Below are 27,640 nucleotides of genomic sequence, written 5' to 3'. Positions count from 1 at the left end.
CTGTGTTCTTGATGAAGAGGATGTTAGATCCAAATTCATGTGTTTTTTTTTTTTAATTTTGTTTTTTTTTAAATTGATCAATTAAAATTTAAAATTCTAAACTGACATGGATGGCATTTATTATTATTTTATGCTGACGTGGCATTTATTAAATAATAAATAATTTGTTTATTATTATTTTATTTGTCACGTCAGCATTTACTGAACAGTGCACTTCGTTTGCTACGTCAGCTTTTTCTGTTAGTTGAGTGACGAAAAGTACTAAAATAACAAGCGTTAATTGGATTAATGACTAAAAATGGTAAAATAAAAATATAGAGACCAAAATAGAAATAACCCTAAAATATAAGAACGAAAAGAGTATTTACACCTAAATTTTTTAATTTTTTGTTTATACTTTCAAACCCTAACTCCAAGTCTTACCTTCGTACCTAACTAGGCCTAACCTGACTGCATTGAAGACTAGTACGTAGAAGTGAATGGATGAACTTGGAACATGTCAAAGTCAAATCTGGCCAAGATTTCCCTTAAATACAAGGCAAGGACACACGGTTATGCCAATGATGGTGGTGGCCCCCCTTGCGTGGAAACTTGAAATTAGCTGAGTAGGGATTTTTTTTGATCTTGCCAACAATCCTTTGTTGTGGCCGGATCTAGCAAGCTAAAATTACTATGATGTCCTCACAATTTTTTAACAAGACAAAAATTTACTTTTTGCAATTTCCCACCCTTTCTTATTTCATCTACTCCAACCAATACTTACTTTACCAATATTTACTTTTTCTTCTCCTCCACTTTACCAATATCATAAAAAAACCTAAAAGATGAGTTCAATATTCAACAAAAAGACAAGAAAAAAAGATGAGTTCAATCAATGATTAAAAAATATTTATAAGAATACAGTATTCAAGAAATTATAAATAAAGTATATTTATTTCTTTTGTTCTTAATTTATTTTTCAAATATATTGAAATATGATGTTATATTTATTTTACCAATACTTACTTTACCAATATTTACTTTTTCTTCTCCCCCACTTTACCAATATCATAGAAAAAACTAAAAGATGAGTTCAATATTCAGCAAAAAGACAAAAAAGAAATATGAGTTCAATGAATGATTAAAGAATGTTTACAAGAATATAGTGTTCAAGAAATTATAAATAAGGTACATATATTTCTTTTGTTCTTAATTTATTTTTCAAATATATTGAAATATGATGTTAATATTTATTTATCATTTTTTAAAAATTATTGTAGAATCAATGGATGAGAATTTTGTTGCAAGTGAGATTCATCAATTAGTTCCAATGAGTTGTTTTGACTTAAATGAATTACCTCAAGAAGGTATACTATTTTATTTTTATTTTATTTTATTTATAGTTTATATTTCATTTATAATTGAATATGATGTTGATTTTTTTTATTTTTTTATTTATTTTTTATCCTTGTTACAACATAGAACAAATGAATGATATTGTAATTGCAAGTGAGATTTATCAAAGTGTTTCAAGGAATTGTGTTGACTTAAATGAGCTTCCAAATGATGGAGAAAGTAATGACATTTGTGGGGAGGAAATAGTGGTTTAGAATGAATATCCAATAGAAGAAATAGGAGTTATTGAAGAAAATGAAGATATTAATTCAATAGAAAATGAGTTTGAACCTTTTGTTGGTCAATGTTTTCTTAGTGAAGAAGAGGCTTTCATTTTCTATAAAAATTATGCAAATCGATATGGTTTTACAATTCGAAAAGGTTGTTTTGTCACAAAAAATGGAGAAAATGTAAGACGTGATTTCTTTTGTCATCGAGAAGGTAGACAACAATTAAAAATAGTGGATTCATCTAAGGAGCAACGACATTTGAAACACAAAATAGCGAGGTACTATTTTTAAACTTAAAATAATTTTAAAAATTACTATTTATGTTTTATTGTCTTAGGACACTAAATCTCTAACACCTCTAAACCACTACTAATCAATAAATATTTTTATTTCTTTCATTTTGGATTTTATTATTTTTACTATTTAAATAAAATAAATGTCAACTCCATGTAAAACCCTAAATCTATGGGGAAATATAGCGGGGCACCAACACAACCCCACCAATTCATGCGGGTTTGTCCCAACAAAAAGTTGGTGGACTGAGAGTGGGGCCTCTTACATACTTACTTTGATAAGACTAGTGCTACAGGACCAGGAAAAAAAAAATTCAATGACTCAAGCTCTTGCCATCACATATACAAATAGAAATTGCTGACTCAAAAGGAATTGGTCATTGTTGCAAGAAACAAGATTTTATTGTCATGATACTTATTGACCTCATATCATCTTGAAATGTTACAAGTATAGAGGTTATAAGAAGAAAATGTAGTGCGAATGTGTATTTGTCAAAATTCACACTCAATGAAAACTTGAAATTTAAAGATTTTATTGATGTGATCTTTATTTTTCCTAGAGTTTTAAAATTTTGATTTTACCTCTTGAAGATGTATATTGTTTACATCAGTAGCCTCTTCATTTATACTTTTCCACTGAGTGTCACAAAATAATGTTACACGTGTTTAGCTTGTCCAATAAAATAATGTCACGTGACAGAATAAAAATGATGTGAATAATAGTCACAATTGATACTTATAATAAATTTTGCTTCAAAAAAAAAGAAGATACTTATAATAAATTTCACAATAAATTTAGTTTTTCACAAATACTTATAATAAATTTCACAATAAATTTCATTATAGTTAGCATTATTTAATCATTAAACTTAGATAATTGTTTGTAGCAAGGAGCCAAGGCTCCATGGTCAAAAAGTTATTCATTGTGTAGTGTAGGCCTTTAAGGAGAAGAAAAAAAAAAAAAAATGTTGTGCGGCTCTTTGTTTACCACATATCCATATGAGGACAACATGTGGCTCTTGTCTTCCTTTCAACTGCTACACTGCGATAAAGTCTTGGTCTTCAATTGTACTGTTTCTTCTCTTTCAATTCACTACATTTTTTTTTCTTATGGTCTTCAATTGTACTGTTTCTTCTCTTTCAATTCACTACATTTTTTTTTCTTTCTTTCCTTCATTTTCTCTCAGATCCCATCTCTTCCTCTATATTTTTTCTTTCTTTCTTTCATTCCCTCAACAGATAGAGACCACTAAAATCAAAGAGAACTCAAGCACGAAATGGGGATGGCTTCAAGGAACACCCGATCATGAACCACGCCTGGCCGACGCACCCATTTCAAGGCCCCTCTTGTCGTCGGCAACAAATAGTTGTTTAGCTTTGAACGGTTCTAACGCCGAGATTCACAACTATTTAAACCCATATCGATTTCTTTTTTAAAAATATTTAAGTCATAATTTTTTTTTTATTGATTATATGTTCTGGGTTTGTTCTAGTAACATCTGAAATTTGTATGAGTTGTAATTTTTGTAAGAGGATTTTTTTTTTAATGAGAATTTTTGTTAGAGTTTGTTTGGTGGTAGAGTGTTGTTTTCAGTTAACTTTTTTGAGTTATGTAACTTGTGTTTCAACTTTCGAGGAGGAGGAGGAGGAGAAATGAGTGAAGGGTAGTTTAGTCTTCTCAGAAAAATATAATTTGTCAGATGCTTTTCTCTTCTTTCTGTAGAAGTCATTGTTGTCTTGTGAAAAAGCAAAACAAAATTAATAAACTATTCATTTATTTGTACGGTTAATGTGTGCCCTAAGGGCACACATTAACTGGACCTTAAATACAATGGGGATTGGGATCAAAATGTGGATATATTCTGGACATGCGATACGACACAAAGGCAGCCAAGCAAGTGTCCGTATTGCTTTTGGTTTGCACAACCTTATTGAAAAATGAAAACCTTTCCGATATTGCGTCAAGTTATTTAGAGTACGTTAGGAACAATTTATTTAGCTGGAATTAGAATTGCTAAAAGTATAGAAAAAAAAAAGTTAAAAAGTTAGTTGAATAGTATAATAAGACTCATAAATAGTACTAAAAAGTGAAATTAAACTCATGAATAGTACCAAAAAGAAACTAAAAACTAAATAAGTTGAAGGAAATAAGCTTATCCCAAACTCATCCTCAATATCAAGTTTGAAATGTAGAAATATCAAAACTTATTAGAACATGTTTGGTAGACTGTAATAAATACTGTAATGTAATAAACACTATATATGTTTGAACAGCTCTTTTCTTTTCTTTTCTTATTAATTAGGCAAATACATTTTACTGAACATATCATACATTTCATAGAAAATTCATATTGTAAGGGTCAACTATTGTACACATCCACAAAAGTACACAACAAAAACACAATGACAAAAAGGATTAAAAGAACATTCCATTGCCAACAAGATGAGCGTATCTAACATTTGTTCACATTTTGCTTAGGCCTAGCCTAGGGCCCCCTACCAGAGAAAGATCCCAAGTGTTTTGGGGATAAATCATTTTCAAACTAAATATTATTTAAGGAATATTTAAATAAAAAGACATATTTAAAGTTCTTGGCATATTGCCTTAAGCTTCAAATTGTATTGAGCTAAGCCGGCCCTGTTTCAAGGCACAATCTTGTAAATCTTCGTCTTATCTATCCAAGCAATCAATGATATCTTAGAGTTCCTAAACTCCAAGAATCCAGGGTCCGTTTGGTAATGTAGTTCTAATAAAGTTGTTTATATTTTTTGGAAATATGTGTAGGTAAAAAAGTGTGTGGAAAGACATGTAATATTGTTTAAAAACTGAAAACATGTGTTAAACATATGTACCAAACGGGCCCCAAACTCCTTACTCTTATTCATACTATCAACAAAATCTCCTATCACATGCATCAAATCCACAAACCTCCACACACCAACGTCCTCCAATTTAGTGGGTTGTAGCTGGTTCTCTCTCACAATCTCATCTCACACTGGACCTTTATCCTTCATCAACTCCACGAAGCTAACTTTCTCACCCTCCTCAAATCCATAATTCTCAATCCCAAATTTGTTAGTCAACACTTTCTAAAGATGCCTCCACTTGAATACACCCCTGTTATTACAATTAAAAGCTTCATTTCTTGCTTTAGGATCGACCACAACCCAAATTTGTTGCTTAGCAATAAGATTAGCATCTAAAGCCATAGAGTAATTCTCCAAGCCTCTTTGCTTCCCAGGAACTTCAAAGGAATCCCCTCGTGCTTACATATAGTTGCATACACACAAAGTGTACCAACTAAATTCATCAAACTATAAGGTGAAAACCCAAATGTAGTATTAGCCCAATGGATCGACCAAGGTAACCCCTTTTTATTCTTAACTTCCTCTAATAAAATATTTTCTTGAGAGTAATAAAAATTGGGCACGTTCAAATGTGATATATCCTCAGTAAAAGGTGGGATATAGGGTTTGATTTTGCCAAAGGATTCAAATGGTCCTAAGTAGCATTTGGCACCTATTAGGAGACAGATGTGTTTGAGGTTCGGTGCGTGGAGAATCACTACCTGTAGAATATTGCGGAACATGGTACCGTTGGTTTCACAGTTTTGGGCGTCAGTGGGCTGATTAGCCCATGTGACATAGAAGATGTGGGTCACATCGGTGAGTTTGGAAAGCTTGGTTTGAGTTTCATTAGGGTCAGAGACATCGCATTGGATGTACTAAATTGGGTAGTCTTTGTTCCAATTTGGGCATGGTCGATGTGCCACACCATAGACTTTCCAAGGCCTACTTGGGTTATCTGAGAGTTGTAAGATTTCAGCTAGGCTGTTGCCCGCAATGCCAGTCACACCAATCACCAAGCCTACACTTTGGTAGCTTCATGGTGGTTTATAATCTTCATCATATTTCTCCTGTAAAATTCATAATGAAAGAATTAGATAAGAATTAGAATGATATTTTGCTGTTGTAAAGTTGTTACCATAATCTGATAATCGGTTCATTATTTTTAGTTGGATTAACGTAGGAGAAGTACATGGCTATATATAAGGAATTGGGTGTCGGCTTGTTTTTCATTTTTTTTTTTTTTGGTAGTTTATTTGCTGAGTACGAGATATATCATTTAATTTTCTTCTTCAAATCAATTGATGAGTAAAACAAAAATAATTAGGTAGATATTTATTCAAAACTCTAAATAAGTTTAAACTTTCGAGGTGATCAAATTAAACCCTGTAATTATAAAAACTAAAGTTAAACCCTATTGTAGGGTCCGATTTTTCTGATCTGGCCCAGGATGCGTGGGACTTTAGACCAACGAGCCCGGTACAATGAATTTGTAGAGAGTGGGCCAAAGAGTTAGGTTTTGGTGTATGGACAACAGTTGTCATGGTGTTTTACTCGATAGGATGAGATTGACTGAGTTCATCTGGAAGAATTGGTCCTCGGTACAATTCCAGGAGCTCTTCCTGGTCCCTCTCGTGTGTTGGGGGGTCTTCGCCCGCCCTCCTCTGCTTCTCTTTACTCCCCTTTTATAGTAGTTTTCTTCCTCCTAAATGGGGTCCCTAGGGTAGGTACTTGTCCCATCAGCCCTTCCCTCCAGTTGTTGGGAGTGGTTGTAAGGATAGAGAAGTATGGCCGTGTCAGGCACAAGGCAATGAATGCAATAATGGCAGCCTTTCCTCTAAACACTCTCATTGTCCTTTTCTGCTTTAGTACTTTTCCCGCTCTGTGGGATGATAGGGAGTGTCACTACCGGTGGCAGGTTACCTCCTCCATCCTTGGCTACACTGTGCCAAGGAGGGCTCTCCCCGTGGTCGAGGAAGGGCTTTTCCTCCCCACGACCGATAAGGGATTTTTCCTTTGGGCTGGGCCTTTGACCCAATATAGACATTGACATGGGCCTAATGGTCTTTTACCCCCCACAATAGCCCCTCAAAATCCTGCTGTCCGGCTCCTCGGGCGGAAAGGAGGGTTTTGGTGACATCAGGCCTCCGTCTTGGCTTGCCATGTCATGCCCTCCACTAAAGGCCAGAGCCTCTTCATTTGCCTAAGGCGCGTTTCCAGCTGTGAGACATTTTTTTAATCTATCCAAGCCGCGTCCCTGTCGCTTCGGCATACGAGGCGTGCTTTAATGAGGGTCCCTTCACAAGGTGACATAAATTCAACGGTTGAAGATCACTTTGGAAATTGAGCGAGATTTATTTCGCTTGTAATTCCTTTTTGGAGATTTGGGTGAATTGATTGCCACCAAGTTTGCCTTTTATATAAGAAGCACGGTGGGAGGTCATTCCCTTTATTTGTAGACCCTTTGAGTTTTTCAGATTCCTAACTCTCTAATTGTTCCCAAAGTCCTCATTACCAGTGTGACTGAGCTTTAGGAGGTGGAATGGTCAAGGCTAAGGTGAGGGTGAAGGAACCACACCCTCTTCAGAAGCCTTGGGTATCTTCGAGATTCAGAATGGCCTGGTCAGGGGAAGGGAGACAAAGGCTCAAGACATTTCTTCTCCTCAATAAGGCAAGAAATGAGCCTCTTCTTCCTTTAGCCAAAATCTGAAGCAGGTGGAGGTCAGATCAGATTTTTGGTGCGACAGCACTGGGACTTCCATTCGGTGCCGTGTGTTATGCACGTGAGGGTTTGGACTTCCCATCGCCGGTACCATCCATGCTTGCTCGATTGCTGTTAGAACGATGCTTGCTCGATTACTGCTAGAGCAGGTATAGGGATTTGGCATCCCCACTTCTTCCTCTCTTCCATCACTAGTGCCATCCAGACTTGCCTAGTTGCTGCTAAAGCAAGGTTGTGGACCAGGTGCCTCTGCTTCTTTTTCTCTTCCATCACTGGTGCCACCTAGGCTTGCTTAGTTGCTGCTAGAGCAAAATTGAAGGATCTATCGTTCCCGTGTATTCCCCTTTTTTTTTTTTATAGTTAGCTTATGACATAGGCTTGTCTAAGCCCTTTTATGTATATTGTACTATCTCTTTATCTAATAAAAGATGATTTTATCGCATTTTATGTATCCTTTCTTTTCTGCAATAATTATTTTGTGAATGAATGTGCTAGTGTCTTTTCTTTCGAACCGTACTTAGAACCGATGCTCTTGTCGGTAAAGAGTTATTACTTTAAGCTTATCGAAACCCATGGGCACAACAATGCCGACTTTAAATAGGTTAACTATATAGGACTAACCGGGATAACAGCCGCACGTTCTGTATTGCGAACGGGGTGACTGCCTGAGGACGTGTAATCTAAAATAGGCTGTCCGAGGGGGCTGCTGGGTACTAGGGTTCTTTTCCGCATTTTAGATGATATTTGTAGTTTTAACTTGTTTTAGGTGTCTGGTCCGAGGACCGAGGCCTGACTATACCTGGTCTAAACACTCAAAAAGGCACCATTGTGTGTTAGTTCCCATAAGGCCGGGGGGCCGAGGACCATACGAGACCTCCATTCCGCCTAGGACTTAGGTCTTTCTTGAAGTTGCTAGTTTCCCGTAGGTTTGAGTCCGAGGACCATGCAAGACATTGGTTCTGTTTAGCACTTGGCCATTAGAGTGTCTAGTTTCCCCATAGGTTTGAGTCCGAGAACCATGCAAGACCTTAGTTCTGTCTAGCAATTGGCTGTTAGAGTGTCTAGTTTCCCCACAAGTTTGAGTCATAGGACCATGCAAGACCTCGGTTCTGTCTAGCACTTGAGCTCTTGGAGTGTCTAGTTTTCCCATAGATTTGAGTCCGAGGACAATGCAAGATCTTGGTTTTGTCTAGCACTTGGCTGTTAGAGTGTCTAGTTTCCCCATAGGTTTGAGTCCGAAGACTATGCAAGACCTTGGTTTTGTCTAGCATTTGGGCTCTTGGAGTGTTTAGTTTCCTCATAGGTTTGAGTCCGAGGACCATGCAAGACCTTGGTTCTGTCTAGCACTTGGGCTCTTGGAGTGTCTAGTTTCCCCATAGGTTTGAGTCCGAGGACCATGCAAGATCTTGGTTCTGTCTAGAACTTGGCCGTTAAAGTGTCTAGTTTCCCCATAGGTTTGAGTCCGAGGACCATGCAAGACCTTGGTTCTGTCTAGCACTTGGCCGTTAGAGTGTCTAGTTTCCCCATAGGTTTGAGTTCGAGGACCATGCAAGACCTTGGTTCTGTCTAGCACTTGGAAAGATTCCGGTTTAGCCCTCTGCTTCTCTGTTGTAGGGAATTTAGTGAACCAGAATATTAGGGGTCTCAAGAGTAAGCCCCTTGGCAAGTGCATGGGGACGCATATCTGACGTCTGAAGCCCTTTGAACTGCGCTGTCTAGCGGTCCTCCCCTCGTAGTGAACACTTCAAAGCGTGACCTAAAACGGAGGCTGAGCCATGATAATGGCGATGTGTTCCTAGAAATGACGGGGGGCTTTTGCGTAGCTCGCACCACTGCTAAAATGATCCTCTTGAGGGATTCTTGTTGATAGGAGCTTGACCGTGACTAACTGTCATATTTGCCAACGCACAAGCTCTTCCCACAGACGGCGCCAATTGTAGGGTCCGATTTTTCTGATCTGGCCTAGGATGCATGGGACTTTAGACCAGTGGGCCCGATACAATGAATTTGTAGAAAGTGGGCCAAGGAGCTAGGCTTTGGTGTATGGACAACAGTTGTCATGGTGTTTTACTCGATAGGATGAGATGAACTGAGTTCATCTGGGAGAATTGGTCCTTGGTACAGTTTCGGGAGCCCTTCCTGGTCCCTCTCGTGTGTTGGGGGGTCTTCGCCCCGCCTCCTCTGCTTCTCTTTACTCCCCTTTTATAGTAGTTTTCTTTCTCCTGAATGAGGTCCCTAGGGTAGGTACTTGTCCCACCAGCCCTTCCCTCCAGTTGTTGGGAGTACTTGTAAGGATAGAGAAATATGGCCGTGTCAGGCACAAGGCACTGAATGCAATAATGGCAGCCTTTCCTTTAAACACTCTCGTTGTCCTTTTCTGCTTTAGTACTTTTCCCGTTCCGTGGGATGATAGGGAGCGTCACTACCGGTGGCAGGTTACCTCCTCCATCCTCGGCTACACTGTGGCGAGGAGGGCTCTCCCCGTAGCCGAGGAAGGGCTTTTCCTCCCCGCGACCGAAGAGGGATTTTTCCCTTGGGCTAGGCCTTTGGCCCAATATAGACATCGACATGGGCCTAATGGTCTTTTACCCTCCACACCTATAGTTTCTTAAAAAAAAAAAAAATTGCTAATGGATTAATGGAACTATTGTTGGTCCTTTTTTGTTTTCTTAATCCTTGTACAAAATTTATAATAGCATACGTGTTCACATGTATAGAAAGAGTAAGGGAATTTATACTTTTGCAGCACTAATAAACTTAACCAATTAACAGTTCATTCTGAAACTACTGTAGATAAAGAAAAAAATAGATGAAGAAATGGGGTACTAGGAACTATAATAAGAGGCTTGTAGATAGAATCATAAAGCTTAATTTTTAGCAAAAGAAAAACACTAAAGATATTTGAGTTTGTTTTGTTTACTGGCTTTCTGGTTCAACTTTTCTTTTTTGATAATCTGGTTCAACTTTATTTATATAGAACATGAAAGAAAATTCCAAAATCCAAAAGAAGACGGTCTAGTTATAGATGGCACGAGCCATAACACGTATTCACAGCCTGGTTCAACTTTATATAGAGCATAAACGAAAATTCCATATCCAAAAGAAGACAGTCTAGACATTGATGGCACGAGCCATTACACAGGTGCACAGTCTGGTAGAAAACCTTTCCTAGCTAGGTTACATCAAGTTATTTGAAGTGCAGAAATATCTGCGATATTGGTGTGGATCATCAAGAGCGATATTTAACTGATGTTCTTCATGTTGATTATAGATATTTTTTTATATATTGAAAAAAAAAATCACAAATCGGTCAAAATATCTCATTCTAAACACAAAAAAAATTATGTACATGAACCGATCCAAATCTTAGTCTTTTTATGGATTGGACCTGATGAATTATAGTTTTTTTTGTTGTTAATAATTTGGACTTTCATTAACGGAAAAAACTAAGGAACAACATAAGAATATCAGTGTAAGGTTGAATTTAATCAACCATCTTGTTGGCTTTATTTCGTGCCAAATTTGCTTGTATTTTAGCATTTAGTAACCTTGTATTTAGGTAGGATTCTTGTAAGGGTAGTGAGTGAGATAGTGTGAAGAAATGCTCAAGAGTGTGCAAGAAAAACAGAAACTCGCGTTTGACTCGCGGTTGCAAGCCGCTAGAAGCTGCACACGTGCCAGGCATGCCAGAAGTTGAAGCGTCATGCTAGCTGGAGCACTACAGGACAAAATAGGACAACTGGTTGTTCAGTTATCTCGCGACTCAGTCAAGCCGCGAGCCAGCCCTGTTTTGAAAAACCTAACTCTTCACATTCCATTCTCAACCAAGTATAAATACCCCTCATACCCATAAAAGAAAGAGAGCTTCCAGAGAGAATTTTGAGAGAGAAACCCTAGAGTAAAACAAGATTGATTCATCCACAATCTTCACATAAGAGACTTTTCAAATTCCTCTACTCTCTTCCTCTCCATTGTTAAATCCTTGAGAGGCCTTTTACCAAAACCTTTTCTCATCATATCCATTACTGTGAGAGGGCTTGTGGTGTTCTGGGAAGCAGTTAAGAAGGAACCAATTTTACATTGGTTGATGCTATGGTCAAGTAACAGAATCCGGGAAGTTAGAAAAGAAATAGGTTCGACGCAACCTCGTTGGAGCAAGAACCTTAGAGGGCTTAGGTACACTGGGTAGATTAGGCTTGGAGGGTCTATTACTGTTCATGTATCCCAACTACATTTTTTAGTGGATTACTTACCGCTTGGAGGGCGGCAGAGAGGTTTTACGCCGAGGGTTTCGGTTTCCTCTTCGATAACACATCGTTGTGCTGTCCTTGTGTTTTCATCTCTCTTCCCTTAATCTTTGCCTTTTATTTTCTGCTGTGGATGTGATTTTAATTGGCTTTAGATTGTTTACCAATTCTATTTATAGTTTGTGTTCATTTTCCGCACACTTGTTGTTTGTCATAAAGCTTGAATTAGTTATTTTGTAATTGGGGGCTAAACGTTTAAGGGTATTTTATACACTATTTGAACTTTTAATCAGAAATAACAACATGGAGGCTAGACTTATTATAAGAAAAAGACCTTCTAGGGCTGTACCATTGCAAGCTCACTCTCTCACCCTCCTCTTCAAACCCATACAATACTCCTCAATCCCAATTTAAAAATGCTTCCACTTAAACGCATCCCTATTCTTACAATTAAACTCTTCATTTTGCCCAAAATTGTTGCTCAATAATAAGATTGTGTTTGAAAACAGTTTATTTGTGATAACCTATTTGTATAGTGTTCATTTTAAAAAATATATAGTTTTTAGTATGTATGACAAAAAGTAAAAGGCAAAAAGCAAAAATCAAATAAGAAAAAGCCAGATGCACTCTAAGCATATTATTCCGGATTACAGGACAAAAAAAGAAAATTTTCACTTCAAGAAAAATGTTTACGATGGATCAGATGATCTTCACACAGATTCATCCAAAAATAAAGATCTTCACAGACAATAATCTATTTTAAAAAACCTTTGCAATTTCAAGTTCTGATCTGATAAGCCCAAATATTTGAAAAACTCAAGCTTTGGCTTAATAATCTTATGTGCATTGAATAAATAAAATGTTGGATGCTTCATGGTCAAATCTGATATTTGCTGATCTCTGAAACCATGAGTTCTAAAGAACTCATCCACATTGTATGCATCACTTTCAAGCAAACATGGGTCTTCCTTAGGCATTCTGCCAAGGCTAGTACTAGAAAACCTCAATGACTCAAACAACTCCAAGTTGGGCTTCAGGGTATTGTCTAAATCAACCAAAAGCAATACTGGACGACTAGTAATTAAATTTCAGTTTCATACAAAATGCTTCTTCAATCCAAAGACATTGATAGCAAACAAACAAAACCATTCTATAGTTCATGAAACTAGAAGCCCAAAACATAGTAAAAATTAAACAGAGCTCTTGATCAAGATTGCTTTAGCTTCGAGATTTGTAGTGATCCCTCCCAGATTTCAAGTAACAACTCATTCTGATTCTTAGAGAGAGAGAGAGAGAAAAAAAAAAAAACAGTGTTTACACGGTAATTAAAGCAGTGGCAAACTTGTAATTAAAGCTTTTTAAAAATTTTACAGGATATGCTTCCATGATATATAATAAAGTACTTTGTAGTTTTACCTGTGGCAAACTTGTAATTAAAGCAAACATGACTTCAATTTTATTTTTTATTTTTTAGGTAAAACCATGAGATATAGTCCTTCTAAAAAATAAAATAAAATGATATAATGTTGTACATCATATTAAAACATTTGAAAACATTCTCATTAATAGTTTAAATATTAAGAAATAATTAATGAAAATTAAACAAAAAATAATAAAATCATATAATGTTTTCAATAGTTTTTTTTTTAATGAGAACGTTTTCTACATACTTAAATTATAAAACATTATACTTTTTTTTTTCCATTTTCGTTGATTTCGGTCTTATGTGACAAATGAAATGCTTAGGTAATATTGTGTATATTTGTCTAAAAATATTTTTTTATAGACTTGAATTTTTTTTTTTATAGGATATAGGCTTAAAATTTAATTGTAAAAATTTGTAAATAGAATCACATGATATCAAATTATTATTTGGGGTTTATTGATAATTTAAATAGTTTATTTGTAATAAAAAATTTATAGAATTATGAAGGGATACAAATTTTAATTATGGTTTTGTTATACATAAGAAAAGAATAAGTGAATCAAGCAGCTCATGAACGAGCTCAAGTTGCTCTAAAAGAAAATGAACTAAGCTTAAACATATAATATTGTTTGATAATAAGTTCGAGTTCAGCTAGTGTTCGAAATAAAATTGAATGATCGAACTTGAAGTTTTAATACTGGTTTGACTTGTTTACAACCATGTTTAAGACTAAATTAATCATTTGGATGTCCCCCGCATTTTTATAAAAATAAAATAATAAAGAAATGTTGCCAACTTAACAGCTAAGACCAAACTTAAATTTATGAGGGAAGCGAAGGAAATCAAATGCTTCTGGAGCACGATGCTGATAAACTTAATGACTGAGGTTTGAGTTTGCATAAACATTGAAAGTGAATTACTCAAAGACATATTGTCTCCAATCTCTAAAGCATTAGGTGAAGAAAAATATTTTAGCTAGGCCATACGCATATGAATACGGACAACTTTGTTAGTAAAATAATAGTAGTACATAATCTTATATCAGGCAACATAATAAGAGCAATAGAGACCTAAAAACAAAGGGGTATATATATATATATATATATATATATATATATATATATATATATATATATGATTTAGAATTTAATTGAATCTAAACTCCTTGATTTTTACACCAAATAATTCACTTATCACAAAAATTAAAAATTAGATAGGACACATGACGCAAAAGAGCTCCAATTAAAATTCAATTTAAAATCTAATTGAATTTAGACTCTTTGATTTCTACACCTAATAATTTACTTGACACAAAAATTTAAAAATAGATGAGACAAGTGGCACAAATTTAGACTCCAATTTAGAATTTAATTGAATTTTCTCTCTATTTTGGTTATATATATATATATATATAGAGAGAGAGAGAGAGAGAGAGAGAGAGATTCATTCATATAGGAGTTAGGACACACAAGAAAACATAGAATACCACATAAATACACATAAAAATAAATATCATTAGACTTGTCTCTATCCCTTGCGAATAGAATATTGTGTCAGGGCTGAGCTCCTATAAAATTGATGTTAGATTAACCCCAAATTACCATCGCAATGGAACTTTAAAAAGTAATACATATATAAACTAATCTTTTCTTTTTTTATTAGGCAAATACATTTTACTGTACATATCATACACGTTAGTACAGGAAAATTTACGACAAAAGGGTTATAGGCAAATTTTCACACCCCCACAAAATTCCACAATAAAAACACAAATAAAAAATTGGATTTAAATCATGCTTCTATCGCATGGTTATTTTATCAAACAACAGCAAAAAAATCCATTATTACAAGTAATTGTATCTAACAAGGATTCACATTTCCTTCTTTTTAAGGCACAATCTTGTAAGTTTTCATCTTATCTATCCAAGTAATCATCGAATCCTTAGAGTTCCTAAACCCCAAGAATCCATGCTCCTTGCTCTTATTCATACTATCCACCCAATCCCCTCCCTTCAACATCATATCCGCAAACCACCAAACCCCAACTTCCTCTAACTTTGTAGGCTGCAACTGATTCTCTCTCACAATCTCATCCCACACTAGACTTTTATCCTTCATCAAGTCTACCAAGGTAACTCTCTCACCCTCCATAAACCCATAATTCTCAATCCCAAATTGTTCGGCCAACACCTTCCAAAGATCCTTCCACTTAAACACATCCCCATTGTTGCAATTAAATGCTTCATTCCTTGCATTAGGATCCACCACAGCCCAAATTTGTTGCTCAGCAATAAGATCAGCATCTGAAGAAGTCACATAGTAACATTCCCAAGCATCTTTGTTTCCAGGAAATTTCAAAGTAAGCCCCTCGTGCTTACATATAGCCGCATACACACAAAACGTGCCAATTATATTCATCAAACTATAAGGTGAAAACCCAAATATGGTAGTAGGCCTATGGATTGACCAAGTCAACCCCTCTTTATTCTTAACTTCATCGAACAAAATATCTTCTTGAGTGTAATAAAAACTGGGCACATTTAAACGTGGCATGTCCTCAGTAAAAGGTGGGATATGGGGTTTGACTTTGCCAAAGGTTTCGAAGGGTCCTAAGTAGTGTTTGGTACCTGTTTGAAGACAAATGTGTTTGAGGTTTGGTGTGTGGGGAATTACTGCTCGTAGAACATTGCGGAACATAGTACCATTGGTTTCACAATTTTGGGCTTCGGTGGGCCGACTAGCCCATGTTACATAGAAAATGTGTGTCACATCGGTGAGTTGGGAAAGTTTGGCTTGGGTTTCTTTTGTGTCAGAGACATCACATTGGATGTACTCAACAGGATAGTCTTTGTTCCAATTTGGGCGTGGACGACGTGCCACACCATAGACTTTCCAAGGCCCACCTGGGGTATCTAAGAGTGGCAAGATTTCGGCTAAACTGTTGCCCACAATGCCAGTCACACCAATCACTAAGCCTACGCTTTGGTAGCTTCGTGGTGCTTCATGATCTTCCTCATATTTCTTCTGTAAAATTCATAGAGAAAGAGTTAGCATATGTGTTGGTGTACAAAATTCATAATAGCAAGTCTTGGTGTATATAGAAAGAGTGGGGGAGTTTATACCTTTGGAGCGCCAACAGATCTAGCCCACCACCAGCTCATTCTGAAATTACTGTAAGTAAGAGGCTTGTAGATGTAAGCTTAACTATTTATTTAGCCAAAGAAAAATAAATATTTTAATCTGATTTGTGTACTGGCTATCTGCTTCAACTTATACAGAACATAAAAGAAAATTCCAGAATCAGAAAGAAGACAGTCCACATAAATGACACAAGCCATGACATACTGTACATAAATGACATAAGCCATGACATACTGTACTAGGCCTGACCTCACTGCATAGAAGATTATAAGAAGTGAATGGATGAACTTGAAAGTTGAAACATGTTTAAAGTCCAATTTGGACAAGATTTCGTTAAATACAATGGGGATTGGGATTAAAATGTCGACATATTTTGGTCATATATGCGAGTGTCGGTATTGCTTTTTGTTTGCACAACCTTGTTGAAAAATGAAAACCTTTCCGATTTTGCGTCAATTTATCAACTATCAAGTTTGGAATATACCACGTTGGAATGGATCAACAAGAGCGATATTCCATCGGTACTCTTTCATATTGACTAAATGACACAAGCCATGACATACTGTACATAAATGACATAAGCCATGACATACTGTACTAGGCCTGACCTCACTGCATAGAAGATTATAAGAAGTGAATGGATGAACTTGAAAGTTGAAACATGTTTAAAGTCCAATTTGGACAAGATTTCGTTAAATACAATGGGGATTGGGATTAAAATGTCGACATATTTTGGTCATATATGCGAGTGTCGGTATTGCTTTTTGTTTGCACAACCTTGTTGAAAAATGAAAACCTTTCCGATTTTGCGTCAATTTATCAACTATCAAGTTTGGAATATACCACGTTGGAATGGATCAACAAGAGCGATATTCCATCGGTACTCTTTCATATTGACTAATTTGCAACAATTGATATTCTTCATATTAGGGTGAGTTTGGTTCAGCTTTTTGAAAAAGTTGAGTTTTCAAAAAATGCATAATGAAAAAGTGTTTTTTCAAAAAGCTGAGTGTTTAATAAAAACTGTTAAAAAGTGCTTTTTGAAAAAACTGAGTATTTGGCTAATATTTATAAAAGTGGCCGTTTGAGGGGTATATTACCAAAAATAACAATGTATATATAAGGAAGTTTATTTCATACTTAAATTAATATTGTGAAATTATTTTTTTCTCACCAATATTAGCTAATAATTACCTACCACTTAAGATTTATTGTAAAACTATTGTGATAGTTTATACTGATTTTAATTTAAACGTACTATAAAAATTATTTTTTTCTCTTTCTAAAAAAATTATTTTTTTCTCACCAATATTAGCTAATAATAACCTGTCACTTAAGATTTATTGTGAAAATATTGTAATAAAATTGATACTGATTTTAATTTGAACGTACTATTAAAATTATTTTTTTCTCTTTCTAAAAAAATTATTTTTTTCTCACCAATATTAGCTAATATTAACTTACCACTTAAAATTTATTGTGAAAATATTATGATACTCTTTCTTCTTCTTTTTCCTTTTTTTTTTCCTCTTTTTTTCTCCTCCACACTAGTACCCTTACACTTTTTTTTTTTTACTTCTTTCCTCTTTTTATCCCTACCACTTCCACCAAACTCCAAAACGTTCCAGCTCTCCTTCTTCCTCTTTTTATTTTTTTTATTTTTATTTTTTATTTTTTAAATTTTTTTAAGCACTTTGTTTGCAACACCCATGCAATTCTTCACCCTAATCTTCTTGATTCTTTTCTTTTTCTCTAAATTCAACCACTTACAAACGAAATGATTCAGATGTGTTGTTTTTGGATCAGAGCAAAGCAAACGCAGATGGGTACAAACTTCATTTGAAAGATTTTGCTATATTCTGATGTTTTTTTGTTTTGCATTTTGAGGAATCCTAATTTGCAAGGGATTGATTTTTTTTTTTTTTTCCCTTAGCTGATTTGGGAATTTGTTATAGATTTTTTTGTGTTTGGATTTGGAAATTTGTTATTAAGAGGAATGAGGAACTGTGCGTGAGACGAAGACATGAGCATCCTTTATTCTTTGGGTTAATTTGGTAATTGCCCAACTCACCTAACGGATATATCAAAACGCGCATGGACTTTTGGCAGAAATGGACCTCTGAGGCTCCAAAATGGAATCGCGCGTTCTCTTCACAAGTATAAAACGCAACTTTTTGAATTGTGCGTTCTCTTCACAAGTATAAAACGCAACTTTTTCCAAAAAGTTGCGTTTTATACTTGTGAAGAGAACGCGCGATTCCATTTTGGAGCCTCAGAGGTCCATTTTTGCCAAAAGTCCATGCGCGTTTTATACTAACCAAATGCATTTAAAGGGCTGGCTTTTTTCAAAACGTGACTTTTGGGCTGAAAAAGTTGAAACAAACGGGCACTTAGTCAGTTTGTACAATGAGATCTCGATAAGATCTTTGCTAGTTTGGTTTGGATGCCTATGGAGTGGAGAATGGATTTAGATAAACGGGCTCTACTTGTTGTGAGAAGCAAAGATAGGTGAAGTTAGTGGCAACAATGGCATCGAAGTGTTATATGCATTTAACATGGTCTTTTGTTTGTCAAGTCTAGCTGCCTAACCTAGAAAACTTATCCTCCTTGGGCCACAAAACCTTTGCCTTCAATATGACCATAGAAACCATTTTTTATTTAGCTAGTCCGGAGCACACAATTTCTCAGCTTATCGTGGGAAGTGTTTGATTGGTGTGAAAATTTGCATTGGTGGTGGGCTTCTTTAAAATTGATGTTTACATTAATCACAACTTATTAGTTTGATAGTATGTAAAGAAAAAGGGGACAAAATGGGCTTCTGCCCTTTTCAGGCAAATTAATTAGCCTTTTACCCTTCTTCCCAAACTAAATAGGGAAATACCCCTCTTTTGAAAATCAAGTTTTTCAAAATCAATTTAAGCCCTATAGTGACGTTTTCAAGGACCTATAGTGACGTTTATAAAGACCTATAGTGGCGTTTTGTAACTTGATATCCATGAAATTGAATTATAGGAAATTTTATTGCCTATAACTCGATTTTATGGATATCAAGTTATAAAACGTCACTATAGGTTCTTAAAATGTCACTATAGGTCCTTAAAAACGTCACTATAGGGCTCCAGAATTTTTTTTTTTTTAACTTGATTTTGAAAAACTCGATTTTCAAAAGAGGGGCATTTTCCTATTTAGTTTGGGAAGAAGGGCAAAAGACTAATTAATTTGCCCAAAAAGGGCAGAAGCCCATTTTGTCCAAAAAAAAGGTAATGTATGTATTTTTTTTTTTTTTTTTTTGGGGTGAAAAAAGGTAATGTATGTATGAACAGCTCTTTTCTTTTCTTTTCTTATTATCTAGGCAAATACATTTTACCGAACATATCATACATTTCGTTGAAAATTCATATTGGAAGGGTCAGCTATTGTACACACCCACAAAAGTCCACAACAAAAACACAATGACAAAAAGGATTAAAAGCATGTAGATCTCGCATGGTTATTGTATCGAACATTCCTTTACCAACAAGATGCTTCATCTAACATTTATTTACATTTTCTTCCTTAGGGCAAGGCCAGCCTAGGCTTAAGCCAGGCCTAGGGCCCCTTCAAGAGAAAGACTACCAAATGTTGTGGGGAGAGTGGGTCAATAAGTGTTTTTTTTTTTAATTGAAAATATTTTGACATATATTATTTACAAACTAAATATTATTTAAGGAATATTTAAATAAAAAGACTTATTTAAAGTTTTTGGTATACTACCTTATGCCTCAAGTTGTATTGAGCTAAGCCAGCCCTGTTTCAAGGCACAATCTTATAAGCTTTCATCTTATCTATCCAAGCAATCAACGATTTCTCAGAATTCCTAAACCCCAAGAATCCATACTCCTTACTCTTATTCATACTATCCACAAAATCCCCTACCATATGCAACAAATCCCCAAACCACCACACACCAACCTCCTCCAACTTAGTGGGTTGTAGTTGATTCTCTCTCACAATCTCATCCCACACCGGACCTTTATCCTTCATCAACTCCACCAAGCTAACTTTCTCACCCTCCTCAAATCCATAATTCTCAATCCCAAATTTTTCAGCCAACACCTTCCAAAGATGCCTCCACTTGAACACATCCCCATTGTTACAATTAAAAGCTTCATTTCTAGCACTAGGTTCCACCCCAGCCCAAATTTGTTGCTCAGCAATAAGATCAGCATCTGAAGCCACGTAGTAATTCTCCCAAGCCACTTTGCTTCCAGGGAACTTCAAAGGAATTCCCTCGTGCTTACATATAACTGCGTACACACAAAGTGTACCAACAATATTCATCAAACTATATGGTGAAAAACCAAATATCACATTAGGTCTATGGACTGACCAAGTCAACCCTTCTTTATTCTTAATTTCCTCTAACAAAATATCTTCTTGAGTGTAAAATTGAACACGTTCAAACGTGGCATGTCCTCAGTAAAAGGTGGGGTATGGGTTTTGATTTGGCCAAAAGATTCAAATGGTCCTACGTAGTGTTTGCCACCTGTTTGGAGACAGATGTGTTTGAGGTTCGGTGCGTGAGGAATCACTGTACGTAGAACATTGCAGAACATGGTACCGTTAGTTTCACAGTTTTGGGCTTCAGTGAGCCGACTAGCCCATGTGACATAGAAGATGTGGGTCACATCGGTGAGTTTGGAAAGCTTGGTTTGGGTTTCATTAGGGTTAGAGACATCGCATTGGATGTACTCAATAGGGTAATCTTTGTTCCAAATTGGGCGTGGGCGTCGTGCCACACCATAGACTTTCCAAGGCCCGCCTGGGGTATCTGAGAGTGTTAGGATTTCAGCTAGGCTATTGCCCACGATGCCAGTCACACCAATCACTAAGCCTACACTTCGGTAGCTTCCTGGTGCTTCATAATCTTCATTAGATCTCTTCTGTTAAATTCATAAAGAAAGAGTTAAATAAGGATTAGAATGATATTGTTGTTGTTGTTGCCATAATCTGATAATTAGCACGTATTTTTTTAGTTGGATTAACGAAGGAGAAGTGAGTGGCTATATATAAGGAATTGGGTATGGGCTTGGTATTCGTATGTTTTTTTTTGTAGTTTATTTGCTAAATATGAGACAAAATATATATCGTCTAATTTTCTTCTTCAAATCAGTTGATGAGTAAAACAAAAATAGTTAGGTAAATTTTTATTTAAAACTCTAAATAAGTTTAAACTTTAGAGGTGGATCAAATTAAACCCTGTAATTATAAAAGTAACGTAATAAAAATTAAAGTTAAACCCTATAGTTTTGAGGGGGGGAAAAAAAACTCAATCGTATAATAAACTGCTAAAAGCACATTCTCAAAAAAAAAAAAAAAAAAAAAAAAAAAAAAAAAGCTTAATTAAACACGTGGGTTGAGACTTAATTTGCTACTTCTTGAAATTTCTAAATTATCAGATGTAAAGTATAATTTTTCAAAAAATATATATATAACAATGGAACTAGTGTTGGTCCTTTTCCGATTTCTTAATCCTTGTATGAAATTCATAATAGCATATGTGTTCGCATGTATAGAAAGAGTAAGCGAATTTATACCTTTGCAGCTCCAATAGACCTAGCCAACCACCAGCTCATTCTGAAACTACTGTGAGTAAAGAAATAAATGGATGAAGAAATGGTATTGGGAACCATAATAAGAGGCTTGTAGATAGAAGCTTAATTTTTAGCCAAAGAAAAACACTGTAGATATTTTAATTTGTTGTGTGTACTGGCTTTCTGGTTCAACTTTATATAGAACATGAAAGAAAATTCCAAAATCCAAAAAAAGACAGTATAGACATTGATGGTACGAGCCATAACACGTGCACAGTCTGGTTGAAAACCTTTCCTAGCTAGGTTACATCAAGTTATCAATTTGAATTATAGATATTCATCTCCTTGTTGATTATAGATTTTTTTTTTATATATTGAAAAAAAAAAATCATAATTAGAGCATCTCCAATAGGCTCTCTACACACAAAATACTCTCTATTATAGAGAGTAAACCCACAAAATGACACTCCAACAGACTCTCTATATCTGAATTTTTTTTTGGCTCATGAACAGTAGCTCATCAAGTCTGATGAGCAACTTTGCATTCTTCAAATATATTTTTTTTTATTATAATAATAAGGTATTGTATAAAAAATGTTGGAAAATGTGTAGTTATTAAAAAAAGAATAAATAATGAATGAAAAAATAATATTTAAATGAGATAAAGAATCTGTTGGAAAGTCTATTTGAAAAAGTAGGTAACTAAAAGGTAAAAGTCACTGTTTATTCTCCAAACAATACAAAAATTTGCCTAATCTACTGAAGATGCTCTTATAGATATTAGAATCATAGATATTCTCCAAATCTTATCTATAGGGATTGGAGCAAAATTATGGTGAATGCAAAAAGATTGTCAAAGACGTGAACTTTTTTTCTGAATTCAGAATATTTGGAAATTCAGAAAGAAATCATAAATTTTCATAAATATTTTCTCTAGATAACACAATTTCAAAAGAGAAATAAAAGCCTAATGTTATCTGTAAGTACAGCAGCATCATTGTTTGCCATTACAGGAAAATTCACAAAACATAAAAGTTCACTAATTTTGTTCGATGAAAGTGAAACCAATCAACGAAACCTCTTTCATCCAAGCTTTATTTAAGAGCAACGTCAAAAGACTCAAAAGTCAAAACATTGCATTGCTAACACCTCCCAAAGATCCCAAAAGCCAAAGACACATTCACATATCATAAGCACTTTACTAAAAGACACAATCTTGTAGAATTTTATCTTATCAATCCAGAAAATTGAATATACAAGCAGCTCTTCGAGTTCCTAAAGCCCAAAAACCCATGCTCCTTTATTCTTTTTCATACTATCCAATATAGCCTCCCCACCCAATTTTAATTCCACAAACCGGCACACATTAACTTCCTCCAACTTTGTGGGCTGCAACTTGCAAATGATTCTCCCACACAATCTCATCCCACATCGGACCCTATTCATCAACTCCACCAAGCTCACAATCTTACCCTCCTCTATAAACTCATACTCCTCAATCCCAAATTATTCAGCCATCACTAGGTGTGCATGGGTCAGGAGAAAACGATTTTTTTTTACCCAATCCACCATGGTGGGTTAAAAAAATTCAACCCAATCCAACCCATCACATAAGTCCAACCCAACCCAATCAAACCCACATGGATTGGGCTGGGTCAGGTCGAACCCATGGGTTGGACAATTTTTTTATTACTATTATTATTAAATTGAGTAGAAAAAATATAAATATAAATATATTTTTAAAAAAAATCCAAAGATTAGTATCAATGTAACTCTTTAAAGGCAAACAACACTAATGACTAAACAACAATAATAAAAACAATAAGGAGAGGGCCAGATAGAGACAAACTTACAAAACAAGATAGAGAGAAAAGGACACAGCAAGTCAACAAGAAAAAATATTGTAGAGTAAGAAATAGACTTGTAAGTTGAGACAAAGCAAAAACATTAAAAAATCAGCCAAAAGAAAACTAAGAAATTAACAAAGCAAAAGCTAAACATTGATCCACCACGGCAATAGAGATAAGCAGATAGAGCGAAAGAGAGGAGAGAGAGGCCAAAAAAAGAGAAATAGAGCAAGAGAAAGAAACCCAAGTACCTGCACCTAACACTGGAAGAGAGAACCACCAGAGTAAGAAAGAAGCCGATGGTTGAGACAACACAAAATCATTTAAAAATCAATAAAAAGAAAACTAAGAAATCAACAAAGCAAAAAATAAATGTTGATCCACCACGGTAAGAGAGATAAACAGATAGACAGAGAGAGAGAGAGAAGCAAGAGAGAGAAAACATTGAGAAACTTTACCTAACACCGAAAAAGAGAGCTACCAACGGAAAGATAAAACCACCGCTGAGGCAATGATAATAGCTGATGGACGGAAGTGGCTCAGCAGAGGGAGAGAGGGTTCAAAAGGGAGTAAAGAGGGAAAGGGGAGTGGGAGAGGGGAGTAGGAGGTGGCATATTAAGAGAAAATGTTCTAGAGTTTGTGTAAACTAATTGTCTTTTATATAGGATAGAAAGAGTTGGTTATTTAAAAAAAATTATTAATTATATAATATATTTTAAATATATAGTATTAAATATATGGGTGGGACGGGTCAAGTTTGGCAGGTTTGGAATTTTATAACCCGAACCCAACCCGACCTACTATCAAAAAAAATTTGTAACCCAACCTAACCCACCAAGCCATAAAAACCTACCCAACCTGACGGGTTGGGTTGGGTCAAGTCGGTTTTGGTGGGTTGGTGGGTTGGCTGCACACCCTTAGCCATCACCTTCCAAAAATTAAACACATCCCCGTTATTACAATTAAGCGCTTCATTCAACCCAAATTTGTTGCCAAGTGATATTAATGTGTTTAGGAACAGTTTATTTGTGGTAACTTATTTGCATAATACTTATCAAAATTTATTGTTTTTGTTTTTTGACAACTTTTATGTTAATAACTTAAAATGTGTGAGAAAAAGCAAAAGAAAAAAAAATGCAAAAGCCAAATGCACTCCATACTGGATTTTGAGGTAAAAAGAAAATTTTCACTTTTTATCATCTTTTTTTTAGTCCTTTTAATAACTCAATAAGTGGGAAAAATAAGGATTTAAACCTAAATGTTTATTGAAAATACTAAAAGATGTAAGATGAACTACAACACACTTTTTATTTTTCCTATTAACAAAGAAAAAGATTAGTACAATAAATTAACCATAAATCACATGGATGTCTAGTTTTTTTAATATGTTTAAAAGAATAATTATCAATCTTTAAGCTCTTATTTGAGATGAAAAATTGGAATAGAACGAAAAAGAATGAAAAACTTCATATTTTTAAAAATGGATCCGATGATCTTCACACAAATTTATCAAAAAATAAAGATCTTCACAGATAATGATTTGTTTAAAATATAAACCTGCTTTTAAGCTATTGGGCTGCCCAGTGCTCACTAGCAAAATAATTTTAGACGAAAAAATTCTAAAGTTAACGTTACACGATTACGGAAATGTTACAAAGAAACAAGACTTTTTTCTTTTCATCTTAAAAAGACACTGCAACCCTCAAGCATCCAAATAAGTACGAAGCCTCCCAAGAGTCCACGCTTGGCGCTTCTGTCCAAGAAAAATACATGTCATGGCTTGTGTCATTTACACAGCCACTTTCAACTTTTTTATGTAATTGGGTGAGCTTGCAATTGATATATTTAACTCTATGATAGTGGCAATTATTAAGGATGAATAAATTTAAAAAATGGATGATAAACCCACCATTCATGTGCACATGAGGTATGATAATGAAAATGACTTGGTTTAGGTTCAATACATCCAATGTACTGGATTCAGTCAGATGGTGATACGTATTCAAAAGTGGACATGTATCACCATCTTAGATATCATGGCTTATGTCATTAATGCACCCAATTTCAACTTTTTTATGTAATTTGGTGAGCTTGCAATTGATACATTTAACTCTCTAATACTGGCAATTATTGAGGATGAATGAATTGAAAAAATGGATGATAGACCCACCATTCATGTGCACATGAGATATGATAATGAAAATGACTTGGTTTGGATTCAATGCATCCAGTGCACTGGGCCCAGTCAGATAGTGATACGTATTCAAAAATGAACATGTATGACCATCCTAACAGGTTTAGTATCACTAGACATTAGACCCAAGCCTAGCCCTAATGAAAATATGGATGAAAACAGAGAACTAATAAACAAATTAATGGCAGCAGATGGTTGCTTTTAAGTATATTAATTGCCTTTGAACTTAAAATAAGCAGTCAAAAGGATAAATTCAAGAGTCCTCTATTTAGTCATTTTTATAGATAAAAATTATTAAATTTTTATATTTAAATTTTTTTTTTGAATAGCTATTTTTAATTAGCTTCTTTTTCTTTCTCTATTTCCTTTTTTTTTTCTTTTTTTTTTTTTTTGGTAACAATGAATAATGCCTAGACTAAAGAAATAGGCAAGTTACAAATAAAGCCATCCAGGTCCATGGCTAAAGCATTCGTCAATCTCCACCACAAGCAGTGGGATATCAAAATAAATAAAATTACAAGATAAAAAGATTCCATGGTTGGCAAGACCATCAAAACTACGGTTTTCTTCCCAGTAGATGTGTCCAATTCTTTTGTTAGGAAACTCATCCACTAGGATCCTATAGTTAAGGAGAAGAGGTTTCAAGGAGTTATTTAAAGAGTATTTTTAAGAATAATTACAAGGATGAGGGGTCCACTTCGATAATGAGGCATCTTATTCAATCTTTGGTGTAAGTGCATATTTATGTTTAAAATGAATAACATCTTATTTGTTTAAAACTTTAAGTTTGTATTTGTTTTATATATATAATACAATAAATAAACTATTAATCCAATTATTTGATGTCTTGAAGCATTCTTCTCGACTTATCGTCTAGCCAAGCTTCCATCCACAGCTTTCATTCTTTTGGATATTCCTGCTCACAAAAAACAAATTATTGGTAGGGATAGTATGAGTCTTTCACAATCCTGTTTTGGTACTTCTCCAACATGAAATTGAGTCCGTCTATTTCACCGTCAAAGAAGACTACATCAGTCGGTTCTAGATTTCTTCTACAAAACAACATTGGTGAAGTGTTAGCTCCATCATGCGTTCGGGTGGAGAAGAATTTGAATACTTTGATTAGAGATAGTTTTGATTTTTTTCTTCTCTTTTCTTTTATGTTCACATACCTTTACGATGTAATCGTGCTGCATTAGGTTTGGTTAATCTTGTAAAAAAGAAAAGAAAAAAAAAAGTCATTAGGAAAGTTTTAATACCACTTCTATGGGAAATGATAAAAGCTATCGAAATATTAATTACTTTTTTTCATTTCCTATAAGAACTTTCTTTAAATAGATTATTAACCAGTGCCCTATGGGCACTCGTTAGCATATCCCTTTATTTAAAAGAATGCCTCTTTTTTCTTGTCTTCATTGTATAATTAATTCTATCTAAATAAAGTCTACTATGGTTTCTACTAAAAAAAAAATCTAATTATTTGAATCAATGAGGTAATGGTTAAACTATTAAACCATGTCAACATCATTTGACTATTCAAATGTTGGATAAATTACCTCATCAAATGATCAACTCAAATCTGCCCTAGATCACGAAATAAATAAATAAATAAATAAGAAACTACTGAACCACGTTATCATCATTAAACTATTCAAAATGTTGGATAAATTTTCTCCTAAAAAAAATCTAATTATTTGAATCAATGATGTAGTGGTTAAACTATTAAACCATGTCAACATCATTTGA

The 27,640-nt window shown here is 34.8% G+C and overlaps 1 protein-coding gene and 2 pseudogenes across 1 annotated transcript; all 3 read right to left on the bottom strand.

The window, feature by feature from the left end:
- Positions 1-4,450: 4,450 nt before the first annotated feature.
- Positions 4,451-7,736, bottom strand: LOC126716180 (3-oxo-Delta(4,5)-steroid 5-beta-reductase-like; annotated as a pseudogene).
- A 7,038-nt stretch (positions 7,737-14,774) lies between these two features.
- LOC126709455 (3-oxo-Delta(4,5)-steroid 5-beta-reductase-like) lies at positions 14,775-16,429 on the bottom strand. Its single transcript, XM_050409707.1, has 2 exons — positions 16,262-16,429; positions 14,775-16,163 (listed from the first exon to the last, which is right to left on the bottom strand). Exons 1-2 carry the CDS (start codon positions 16,298-16,300, stop codon positions 15,027-15,029), a joined length of 1,176 nt encoding a protein of 391 aa, XP_050265664.1. The 5' UTR covers positions 16,301-16,429; the 3' UTR covers positions 14,775-15,026.
- A 3,304-nt stretch (positions 16,430-19,733) lies between these two features.
- On the bottom strand, positions 19,734-23,932 carry LOC126709448 (3-oxo-Delta(4,5)-steroid 5-beta-reductase-like; annotated as a pseudogene).
- Positions 23,933-27,640: the final 3,708 nt, after the last annotated feature.

Source organism: Quercus robur, chromosome 2, assembly GCF_932294415.1.
Source record: "Quercus robur chromosome 2, dhQueRobu3.1, whole genome shotgun sequence".
Taxonomy (NCBI): domain Eukaryota; kingdom Viridiplantae; phylum Streptophyta; class Magnoliopsida; order Fagales; family Fagaceae; genus Quercus; species Quercus robur.
Note: the sequence above shows the minus strand (reverse complement) of the source record. Positions and strands in the feature narration are given on the sequence as shown.

What these genes read in the sequence shown, in the direction of transcription:
- LOC126709455 (XM_050409707.1), bottom strand. Translation starts at nt 16,300, where the DNA reads ATGAGCTGGTGGTGGGCTAGATCTGTTGGCGCTCCAAAG. An exon ending in GATCTGTTGGCGCTCCAAAG is followed by an intron (nt 16,164 to 16,261) that starts GTATAAACTCCC and finishes TGAATTTTACAG; the next exon opens with AAGAAATATGAGGAAGATCA.